The following is a 12,083-nucleotide window of genomic DNA, read 5'->3' as shown; positions in this document are numbered from 1 at the left end:
ACAATGAGTTAGGGATCAAGAAAGGAAGTTTAGATCAGATCAGCTGGCAAATCAGAAGACGGGTGACTAATGTCCCCAAAACGCATCTTTGAGGATTACAGAATCTTGAGGCAGTTATATAGGGAAAATGGGCAGTAAGGAGGGGGTTTAGACATGTACATGACAGCAGACTGTGGGATCTCTCATTGTTCTTTCCTTCTGTCTCTTCCGTCAGTGATGATGATCCCACAGGTGATCTTTCTTCCTGGAGGCCTTCTTATTCCTTGGGAAGATTCATCAAAATAGTTAAGAACAAAGCTATCAGAGCAACTCAGCAGGGGTATGTGCGCAGGATCAGAGCCAGCAAGTCATGAAAGCATGCAGCAGTTTATACTGATCACCTGCTAGAAGGTATTTAACCAGGAAAGGATTATGTCGTGTGACAAGCTGGCCTCACTGATGTCCCCATACATCAGCACACCAGTGATGACTCACCTCACAATGACCAAGTCCCAAGTCGAACAAACCACTTGCCCCAATAATTCACTTCTCTCTCAGAGTTCCCAAACTCACTTGTTTGTGCTAATATTCTGTCTATCGCTGAGTGTCATTCTGGACACACTGTCACTGCACACTCATAATGAACATCCATCCACCCTCCTGAATCCACCTACAGATTTCTCCACTTTTGAATTATTTCTAATCACCTGTCAGATCTCACACAAAATATCATTCCCACACAGTGAACTCTCCTGCTCTAGCAACCTAATTTATGAAACTCCATTTTTCTTCTTTGTTGATATTTTTTTTCTATTTTCCTTATATGTACATTGTCTATTTCTTTCAATGTTTAGTTCCTTCTCATTAAACTGGATAGCCTATGATGGCAAGACTAATATGGATTTTTCAGATGTTTCCCTCACCAGTGTTCACATATGGCTTTGCACACAAAAAGAGCTCAGATATCATATCTATCTGTCATCTATCCATCTAATTCAAATACTAAAACTTCATTTCCTGAAATATTTTAAACCCATCCACTTAACTACGTTATGCAAAGATAGCATCTTTTGATGGGTGTACAGCAATAAATTAACAATTCCAGCTCAATATTCCAAATCCTATCTCTCCATAATCCAATCATGAGATTCTACTTACAATGATCTGTTTAAAATGCAAACCCAATCAGTTCACCTTAACTTTTAAATCCTCTGTTTCTGTCTAAGCAGATATTTTTCCTGTTGTCCTATCATAATTCCTAATCCTACCCTTTTCATTCCCAGATATCTTCCAGTGTGGAGAGAAAACTATTTGGCCATTTTATTTATCAAGCACCTACTATGTGCAAAGCTCTCGTAAAAAACCTGTGATCCAGAAAAAAACTGAACAGATTCACATCCCCTGTTTGACGTAGCGTTAGTGGGAGGAAAGAGATGATAAACAGAGGGACACATTTGTAGTATGTCATGTAGAAATTCCTGATGTGATGAACAATGAGGCAGAGAGTTTGAGCCTGAGCATATTTTCAAGTTAGTTGTGTGTGTGTACTCATGCAGGCTGCCAGGGTGGGATGGTTTGCTTCCTCCTGGCGGGTGAGGGGGCCTCTTATGCCTTGGGAAATCCCTCCCTGTGCATCTACTATGGAGTTAGTTTTCCATGTGTATCAATCACATTCTCTAGAGAAACAGAACCAATAGAATAGATATAAACATGGAAATGGATATTTATTATAGGAATTGGTTCACAGGGTCAAGGAGGCTGATGAGTCCCACGATCTGCCATCTGCAAGCTAGAGAACCAGAAAAGTGGGTGATATAATTGAGTTGAATCTGAAGGCCTGAGACCCAGAATCTCCAATCTCCAAGGGCAGGAACAAATGGAAGTCCCAGCTCAGGGAGAGAGAGTGGAGTCAGCCTTTCTTTCCCTCTTTGTTCTATTGATCCCTCAACAGAGTAGATGACGCCCAACCACACTGCTGAGGGTGGGTCTCTTTACATAGTCTAGAATCAAATGCTTATCTCTTCCAGAAACACCGTTATGGACACACCCAGAAATAATGCTTCACCAGCTATCTGGGCATCATTTAGCCTCCTCAAGTTAACACCTAAAATTAACAATCACATCATAGCTTTATCCAGCCAAGAACAATAGAAATCTAGCAATGTGACCTATGTCATTTCAAATTTCCTAGAATACACGTTAAAGAAAGTAAATACAAAGAGATGAAACTGGGTTTTATAACATTTTTATTTAACCCAAAATATCTAAATATTATCATTTCAAAATGTAGTCCACATCAGTAGGAAGAACAACATACTCAGGATTCCCACCCGCTCTATCTTAGTGATGAATTTTAATGCATACTGGCTCCTCATACGTCTTAGGAAGATTCAATTCATAATTTTCTCCTATTTACGTGAGCTTTATTGTATCAAATGGAAATCATTTTCTCCTTGTTGTGAAACTGGTCTGCTACCTCTTTTTTAAAAAATTAAAGCTATGTATGATGTTTATGTTAGAACTGAAATTAAGAATTTAAGTGATTAAGAAGGAACTGATTCCAGCAAAAGGCTGGTTTCTAAAATGGAAGACAATTCAAGAGCAAATCTCCCAACCAAACCACAGGGCCAACAATGCTGGAAAATTTAGGGTAGAATTATATGACACGTGTGATGTAATTGAAAGGGGAGCAGAGAGAATCTGGGAAGGAATTGATATCAGAAGTGAAAATACACAAGCAGGTTCCAGGTTGGTGAAAGACATCAACCCACAGATTCAGTTAATTCAATATTCCCTAAGCAGAATGAATACACTTGAAATATCAATGAGCTACACTATGGTCTAGAAACCAAAGTTAATGTAAAGGATTTTAGGTACTATAAAGGACAAATAAGCAAGAAAAGAGGCTAATTAGTGATTTCTAGCCATAAATAAAATAAGGTAGATATTAACAGAGTACAATTTTGGGGGCTAGACCAGTGGCGCAGTGGTTAAGTGTGCACGTTGTGCTTCAGCGGCCCGGGGTTCTCCAGTTTGGATTCCATGGCACTGCTTGGCATGCCATGCTGTGGTAGGCATCCCACATATAAAGTAGAGGAAGATGGGCATGGATGTTAGCTCAGGGCCAGTCTTCCTCAGCAAAAAGAGGAGGATTGGCAGCAGTTAGCTCAGGGCTAATCTTCCTCAAAAAAAAAAAAAATAGAGAGTACAATTTTTAAGATGCTAAAATCAATCTCATGTCAAACCAGAATTCTATACCCAGCAGCAATCATGCACCAAATAATGATGCCTTAGAAAATCTTAAAGTGAAACTTTGCGTTGTTACCAGTTTTGAATTAGAGAAAATACTAGAGTGAGTGAAGTCCAAAGGAAAATAATCCCAGATTGAAAACCAGGAATGCAGGAAGGACTGAAGAAGAAAGGAAAGGATAATTTATAAATAAATGCAAATGAATTTTGTTTTATGGAGCATTTCTAGAAATCTCTCATGGAGATTAAAATATATGTAGAATTAAAATGTGTGACAATAGTAACACAAAAGTCAGGAAGGTCAACAGTAGAATGGAAAGTATTTAAGGTGTTAGTGATACTGGCAATGAGCTCGCTCTGCTTGCAGCTGAGCCACTTAATCACATCAAGTTAGAGCTCCAGAAAGGAAGTTTAATTAGATTATCCAGCCAATCCGAAGATGGGGTGACTAATGTCTCAAAAATCTGTCTTCAAGGATTACAGAGTCTTGAGGCAGTTATGTTGGGAAATGGGCAGTGAGTAGGGGTCCAGGGATGTTGGGCTCCAGGCATCACATTGTTCCACTGTCTGTCAGCTGTGATCGATCCCTTATAGCTGTGTTTCTCACCTGTGGTCTGTCTGTTCCTGGAGGGAAACTCGTAGACCACAGTTTTAATTTATCAAGGTATCAGGGAGTACATAGGTAAGCAGAGGCCATAAATCAGGAGAGCATGTGAATTGTTTAGAGTATGTGCAGAGCAGCAAGTAGTCAAACAGAGGAGGGGCTGGGGCCATTTGACATAACAAGATGGCCTCACTTTTGCTCACTTACATTAGCATTTGGGGGAGGTGGTTAAAGTAATTATTTGTATTAGACTACATTATGTAAAGGATTCACGATTTAACCATTAGCGCAATTAGACACAGATTTCTATATGATCGTAAGTAATGAGTGTATAGAGGAAATACTGGAATAATAAAAGAGTTATTAAATCAAAGTCAGAGAAGTAAAGAGAGTAAAGAAACATTAACTAGGGCTGGTCCGGTGGCGCAGTGGTTAAGTTCACATGTTCCGCTTCTCGGCAGCCCAGGGTTCGCTGGTTTGGATCCCGGGTGCAGACATGGCACCGCTTGGCAAGCCATGCTGTGGTAGGCATCCCATGTATAAAGAGTAGAGGAAGATGGGCACGATGTTGGCTCAGGGCCAGGCTTCCTCAGCAAAAAAAGAGGAGGACTGGCAGTAGTTAGCTCAGGGCTAATCTTCCTCAAAAAAAAAAAAAAGAAACATTAATTATTGAGGTCAAAGGGAAGGAAAAGTGTAAGATGGTTGAAATAATTTCAAATTTAGATTGGTAATTAGGTGAAACATAAATGCACAAAATAATTTATTTTTAAGGGCTTGTAATATATTCTATAAACTTTTTAATAAATGTGTTGGAGACTCTTTTATTGATAAACATTTACACAGTCTCTAATTTTTTCCTTTTAAAACATGTTGATTTTTGACATAAGAACATTGTTGTTCTTAAAACATGAGAAAGTTTTGTGCATAGTAACTTCCATTCCTATATTTATAGAAGGTATTCACAGTGGGAGAAAAAGGAAACATTAAAATGGGGATAGAAACTGCAAATACCACCTCCCCACACACAAGTTTATTAAATGTTGTCATCTACCAACAGTATCTGACAGTGTCAAAAACCCTGCCTTTTCATGTTTCCCTATAAAGACTTAGGAATCTCTCAAATCTCATCAATGAGAGACAGGATGTCTCCTCTGGACTGTCCCCTGATTGGGTTATCCACTCCCTTCCCCCATAAAAGGGGAATCAGAGGCAGAAGTCACTGCATTCTCCAGCAAGCCACAGCTGTCTGCACATCAGGAGTGGGGTCAGCAGGACGAGTCTGCAGCCCTGGAGACACCTGCATCCACCTGGTTGCCCAGCCAGCCTATTCTGGTGAGTGTGGAATCCACACAGACGGCAAGAGTGTCCATGTGTATGCTCTGTTCTTCTGTGGAAGCTCTTTAAGTGAGCAGAAAATAGCTCTTCAAACAGGAAGATAGCTTATGGAGAGTTATTTCCTAGGCATTAACGTTTGTTGAGTCATGTTCAACGAACTCTAGTTTTTTGTATAGGGAGCTTTCTTGGGATAATAGTCTCGAGACTTGTTTTGTTTTGCTTTTAAACAACGTCACAAGGAATGGAAGTAGTATTCAGCCTGCACTGTTTCAATTAATCCCCTCTCTGGAAAATTCTTTACCCACAATGTTCTTAGTTTTTTTTTTCTTTTTTTGAGGAAGTTTAGCCCTGAGCTAACTACTGCCAATCCTCCTCTTTTTGCTGGGGAAGACTCACCCTGAGCTAACATCCTGCCCATCTTCCTCTACTTTATACGTGGGACGCCTACCACAGCATGGTGGCTTTAGCCAAGCGGTGCCATGTCCAGACCCGAGATCTGAACCGGCGAACCCCGGGCTGCCGAGAAGCGGAACGTGCGAACTTAACCGCTGAGCCACTGGGCTGGCTCCTCTTTAAAAAAAAAAAAAAAAAAAAAATCAGTTCTCTACTCAGTCCTTCCCTAATCTCCTCATCAATAATTGCAGTTAATTTCTTTCTCGCTTTATCCGACACCTCTCTTCCTACATCCCTCCCTCTTTCTCTCTGTCAGCATTGTTTATCAAAGGACCTAAGTATACTTAACACTATATTAGATATCCATTATTTTGTTTATTCACTCTTTCCTCTCACCATGATTAAAATAAACAGGGGCAGTGACTTAAATTGTGGGTCACGGGTTTTGGTATATAACTTGGCCTATACGAGGTTCTTTATAAATGGGAGGACCAAATAACTTCCCTTCCAAGCTGGGACATGTTGGGGAATGAAAGGGGTGGTGTTACCATTTATGGCAGGACAACACGAATGAACTGAGATGTATGGTTTCCTTTTGAAAAAATATCTTCTGCGGACAGAAATGAGAGATTATAAAGGAAAGGTGCACTGATAAGGTTCACATTTTAAACAGATTATTGTGACTAGAGTCTTATAATGGATTACAGAGAGAAAGGATTTGAAATTTCAGTAGCAATTTACTGAAGTATACCAGGAAAGAGATTTTATCATTGTATAATTGTAGTAGAGTGAATTTGTTTGAAAAACTTAGAAAGTATTTTTTGTGTTCGAATACTTCCTTTCAATAAATATATTGAGCACCGTCTAAGGGCAAAGCAATAAATGAATACAGCAGTGTGAAATATTAAAATCCACATTAGTCTTCTCCTCATGGAGTATCCAATTTAGTGAGAAAAATACTATGAAAGAAATAGATAATATACATAAAATTAAAATTTTAAAAATTAACACCGAGAGAATGTGATATTAATTTTGATTGCTGGATGAGAAAAGGTCACTCTGGAAATGGTATTTTGTGGGAAACCTGAAATGTGCTCGAGAATTACTGAAAAGTTGAGAAGTTTTAGGTGGATTCAGGAGGGTGGATGGATGGTTCATTGACATGTGAGTGTGGGGTGGCAGGGTGTCCAGGATGACACTCAGGGGTAGACAGGATATTAGTACCAACAGGTGAGTTTAGGGGACACTGAGATGGGGTGAATTAGTTGGACAACTAGTTGTTTCACCTTGGGACCTGCTCGCTGTGAGCTGAGTCATTGATTTATCACTGATGTGGATGTGGGCAGATGGCTATTTGGGTCTCAGGGTTGAAGTCAGATCTGCACTGACTCAATGGGCATTTCTAGTTCATTAATGGTGTTTGAAGCCCGGGAAATGGATGGGATGGCATAGAAGAGGGCGTGGATGTGGAATGAATGAGTCAGAGAAAGTTGAGACACATTTCTCCAGGTAGAGAGGAAGCTGGAAGATCCAAATGAGCTGAGAACATTCTCTATGGCTGGCAGTCGGCCTCCCCCATTTTATTCAAATTTCACCTTTCATTTTGTTTCTAAAGGGGAAACTCAAAAGAAACATGTTGCCCCAGACTTCAGAGAAGAAAAGACAAGTTCATTTAGCCAAGATGAAGCGGAGACATCGTGAAAGGTGTGAACTTCCTATAAGACTCACCAGCTGCATTTTCAAGCGGCCCGTCACGAAAATAACACCCCATCCTGGCAATCGGGTCAGGCGCCGTCGATGGGAGGAGACCTTGCAGAAGCCCCAGCAAGTCTGTGCTTACAGGAGACTGCAGGGTCTCCAGGCCTGCAGCACTGAAGGAGAACTTTTAAGTACTTTCGATATTACAAATACTTTAAAAATAATTGCCCCTCATAGCCCAGGTGAATCCCCGGGCCATGTTGGTGCTGGGTCTCTCCACACCAGCGCCGAGCCCACCACTGCACAGTCTTCAGACTGGGCGGAGATGATCCCAGGAGCAGGTCTCCGTCTCCCACAGTCAGTTTGCAGACAGTCGGTGTCTTATGGAGATATCCGCAGACAGCATCAGAAAGTGAAAAAAGCCAGGGAGAGACTTGCTGAGGCCCTGAGGGCAGACAGGCTTGCCAGGGAGGCAGAGAGGGAGGAGCCAGGAAGGATGTTCTGAGAACTGATGGAAATAGGTCGGTGCGCTGAAGAAGCCAAGAAGTGTGGCCCTGGGCAGGTGGTCCCCGTGAGCAGCCCTCAGTTTCACTCGTTTCTTTTAATGTCCGTTCTGCTTCTTGATCTGGCCTGTGATGCTTTATCATATTAAAATTGTACTTTATTAAATTTTTTGAGACACAAAAATGTGAAGAGTAGTGGGTCTTGTGTGTGAGACATCGGTTTCATGTGACAAGAAAGATCTTTATTTGTCCTGGTACACCCTAATTTCTGTTTACCATGACTTTTACTCATTTTTATATTAAATTCTACAGAGGTAATTTATCCTGAGCAGTTATTTAGTGTTTCTAATTATAATATTTTCCTATCATATTTACACTCAGGGAAAGATGATACCTACTGTAAAGAGCTAATTTTTTAACATTAAATTAATTTGATGCCATAAATCTTATTTTATTAAGCTTGCTTTTATATCTCATTCTAACATAAGTTCCATCCTTTTCTTTGTTCTTGTATTTCTGCCAAATGCTATTTCAGACATAAGACATTTCCATGTAATTTAATTAGCACCTAGGCTACCTGTTACCGCCTTATCTGTTACCTAAAATTACCTACGTGGCTTTTTAAAGTACAATTAACCTAAGATTCTGAAGAAGGAAAATTTTGGTTGGGAACATATCACACGGAGAGAACCTTGGCAGCAGGCTAGTTGCCTTTGCCCTGACAGTAGGTCCTGAGTCAATGAAACTCATCCACATGCTCACAGTGTGGGGCACATAATAATCATTCAATAAGCATGTGATGGGAAGACTTTCTCTGGGTCAGGAAGGAAAAGACTGATGTGGTTTGGGAAGCATCTCACATTTTCTGGACCTCCTTGAAGACTTTTGATAGAGTAGTTTTTGCTTTGGTGGGGAAGGAAGCCTGATTTCAGAGAGTCAAAGAGTGATTGAGAAGCGGAAGGGTAGAGAGTGAGTGGAGGTGGACAGCTGTGCCTTGTGCCTCTTGAGAATGGCCGCTGGATTTAACACGATGATGGCTCCCTCCCAGAGCCCATAGATTTGCTGTGGGGCTGACTCTGCCCGAGGTCTAGGGTGTTCTAATTCCTCAGTGTGAGCTAACCTTCATATTCCAAACCCCAATGTCCTGGAACAGGGGGTGTCAAATAGCCCTCTCTGGTCCAACAGGATCCAGGCAGGACCCTTTTATGGAAGAGGAGAAGGAGCCAGGTAGACAAAGGGTTCTATCTGAGAGAACTGGATGTCTGGGAAGTGGAGCTGAGAGAGTCACACTGCAGGAGCAGCTGACAGGGTTTGAGGCCACCTGGGAGGAGACATGAGGGATAGTCAGGAAAAGGCCTGCCCCCTCATGTGTATCTTGCACGTATCTGTGCCTGGACATAATCTACTCCTCAAGTCTCATTAACATGAGCTGATTTCTTCCCTCATTGAATCTCTTCTTCCTTCTTATATTCTGTCAAATTATTTTAAGCTAATTTTAGTTGGGTTTTCTCTCCCATGTTGAAATTATTCCTGATTGACTCCCAGATGTAGAGTATGACTTCTCTGAGTTACATTGAAAAATGAAGGAGTTCCTGTGTGATAATTGTGGACCCGAGAAATTTAAGTGATGGCATCTGGCATGGTCATGCTGTTCATGAGATCCATATCATAAGCCACATGATAATTACAATTTTTAAGACAAGGTACTTTTAGGTTTCAATGGATTGAGTGAGAAGTGAGGACCCCTCCAACTGATTCACAGTTTACCAACAGCAGGGAATCGAGAATTCTTCCTTAGCTCTTCCAGCTCATGGCGGTTCCTGCCTCCTTGGTTTGCAGCAGCAGATGTACAACCTCTGCCTCTGTCTTTCACATCATCTTCTTCCCTCCATGTCTCTGTGTCCTCTCCTCTTCTTACAAGGACACCAGTCATTAGGGCCCACCCTAAATCCAGGATGAGTTCATCTCCAGATCTTTGATCACATCTGCAAAGACTTATTTCCAGACAAGTTAACATTCTGAGGTTCAGGGTGGACATGACTTTTGGGAGGCATTATTCAACCCACCAAATCATCTACCATCAAGTTGAGATTGAGAGAAATTCATCTTGGAAGTGACTTTCTTGTGCCTGCTGGGACCTGAAGGGGTTAGGTCAGCAGCAGCCATACAAAGTACACAGACAGTCTTCCTGGCTCAGGCAGATCTGAATGGTAACAATGTGGGAGGAGTTTGTCTTCTTCAAAAGTACTTGATTCAATGTAAGAAAGTTAAAAATCATAATTTTTTTGAAATTGTGATGCTGATTCTTAAGTTCATATGTAAATTTGTCAAGGTGAAAGCAGTTTTGAAAAGCAACCACCAAACAAAATAAATATGAGGGAGAATAAGGACAAAGGTGACATATCAAAACATTTCCCCAGCCACGTTGACAAAACTGGCAGAGTAATGTGCTCACAGAATCAGTCTCTCCACTGAAGCAACCATTCAGTTGAACAAACTGACAGAATCAACTGTTTCAGAACTCTGGAATACAATAAAAAACTTACATCAACCAGAGGAGTGATGAATGAAGGAAGAGGTGGCTGAATTTGGGCAAGGAAATATAGCAGCATTTTTGGTTAATGTCTACCCACTGCCATTCCTTGGTTCTTTGGAGGAAGTGAGGAAGGAGCCCAGACTACTTGTACGGCTTCCTCATGCCAGGGGTCAACTATTAACCTCATTCTTAAAATAGGGGGATTGTGGGGCTGGCCCCGTGGTCGAGTGGTTAAGTTTGCGTGCTCCACTGGAGGCGGCCCAGGGTTTCATTGGTTCGAGTTCTGGGCGCGGACATGGCACTGCTCATCAGACCACGCTGAGGCAGCGTCCCACATGCCACAACTACAAGGACCCACAACGAAGAATGTCAACTATGTCCCGGGGGGCTTTGGGGAGAAAAAGGAAAAAATAAAATCTTAAAAAAAAAAATAGGGGGATTGTGTGACTGGAGGGTGGTGGCCAGTCTGTTGGGTCCCTGAGGGACCAGTGCAGAAGTTGGCAGGGATTTCTCCCCCTCAGGCTGGAAAGACTTTCCAGGTAGTGTCATGACATGATGAAAGACTTAAAAGATTTACGCTACTAGTAGATGTCTGGGCATGGGATGATGGATGCGGCAAGCAGCAGACAGACACAAAAATATGGAGAGGAAGTATCTGAGGAGGAAGTTTTTCAGGGTAATAAAGGCTTAGAAGGGCCCCTGCATGTACCAGGGAAGCCAGAGAGCAATGTGCATGCACAAGGCTGGATGAGCTCAGAAAAGATCTGAAAAGACCCTGGGCTTGTACTTTGGAAGATTTGTGGGCTCCACACAAGCAGGTGGTGGAGTCTGAGGAAGAGTTGTAGAGGGCCCAGCTCAAAGACTGCAGAGTTGGGTTTTTTGTTTTTTTAAATGTGTTCTTTTAGATCCTTGCATTTAAAGAAACTTCCATGCGGTCACTGGCTGATTTCTGAGTTAACCAAAAAGAGATTTCGGTGACCACACACATCAAGGAATACAGTTTTGGCAAAAATAGTCTGAAAAGTCACTAAACAAAAGGACGACTGCTGTTCATAAAAGGCAACTGCAGAAAACCTGGGGAGGGAGGAAAATCTGAATTTCACAATTACCACATTACAATTTGCAAAATTTCCAGTTTTCAACACAAAATTACAAGGAATACGAACCTACAGGAACGTGCAGCCCATTCATGTGAAATAAAATGAAAATTGACAAAAACGGTCCCTGACAAAGCCCAGGCATTGGGCTTAAGAGACAAAGGCTAGAAAACAACTGTCTTAAAGGCTAATGGAAAGTAGGGACAAAGAACCAAAGAAAACAAAGAGAATGATGTCTCAACTCACAGAGAATATCAAGAGAGAGAAATTGCAAAAAGAAGCAGAGAGAAATAATTGAGGACTACCCTTGCATTTCCTTCTCCCCTGTCTAGCCTGAAGCAACCATGAGTCTACTTCCTGTCCGTACCGATTGGCCCATATTTGACATTTCATGTAAATGGAATCATATATGCAGTCTTCTTTGACTAACTTCTTTCACTTAGCAATATGTCCTCAACTTTCCTCCATGTTGTAGTATGCGTCCTTCACATCTTCTACGGCTGAATAATATACAGTGTATGGATATACGGATCACATTTTGTTTATTCATTCCTCCATTGATGGCCATCGGCTTGCTCTGGTCCACCTTTTGCTGGTCCCACTTTCACCTTCAGTGGCCCCAGGTGAATGTCTCCCATCACCCTTCTTATTCCCTGCCATCCAGTCAGTTCAGACCTGCTTAGATCCAG

The 12,083-nt window shown here is 41.6% G+C and overlaps 1 protein-coding gene across 1 annotated transcript; it reads left to right on the top strand.

Moving 5' to 3' along the window:
* Positions 1-5,030: 5,030 nt before the first annotated feature.
* LOC124233594 (methyl-CpG-binding domain protein 3-like 2B) lies at positions 5,031-7,763 on the top strand (the record flags this gene model as incomplete). The annotated part of the gene is made up of 2 exons (XM_046650737.1): positions 5,031-5,164; positions 7,176-7,763. Coding segments are annotated over 2 exons (722 nt in total), but the record flags the coding sequence as incomplete, so codon positions are not given.
* Between the last annotated feature and the right edge of the window lie 4,320 nt (positions 7,764-12,083).

This window comes from Equus quagga, unplaced genomic scaffold (assembly GCF_021613505.1).
Source record: "Equus quagga isolate Etosha38 unplaced genomic scaffold, UCLA_HA_Equagga_1.0 206999_RagTag, whole genome shotgun sequence".
NCBI classification, from domain to species: Eukaryota; Metazoa; Chordata; class Mammalia; order Perissodactyla; family Equidae; genus Equus; species Equus quagga.
This window is presented reverse-complemented; position numbering and strand designations above follow the sequence as displayed.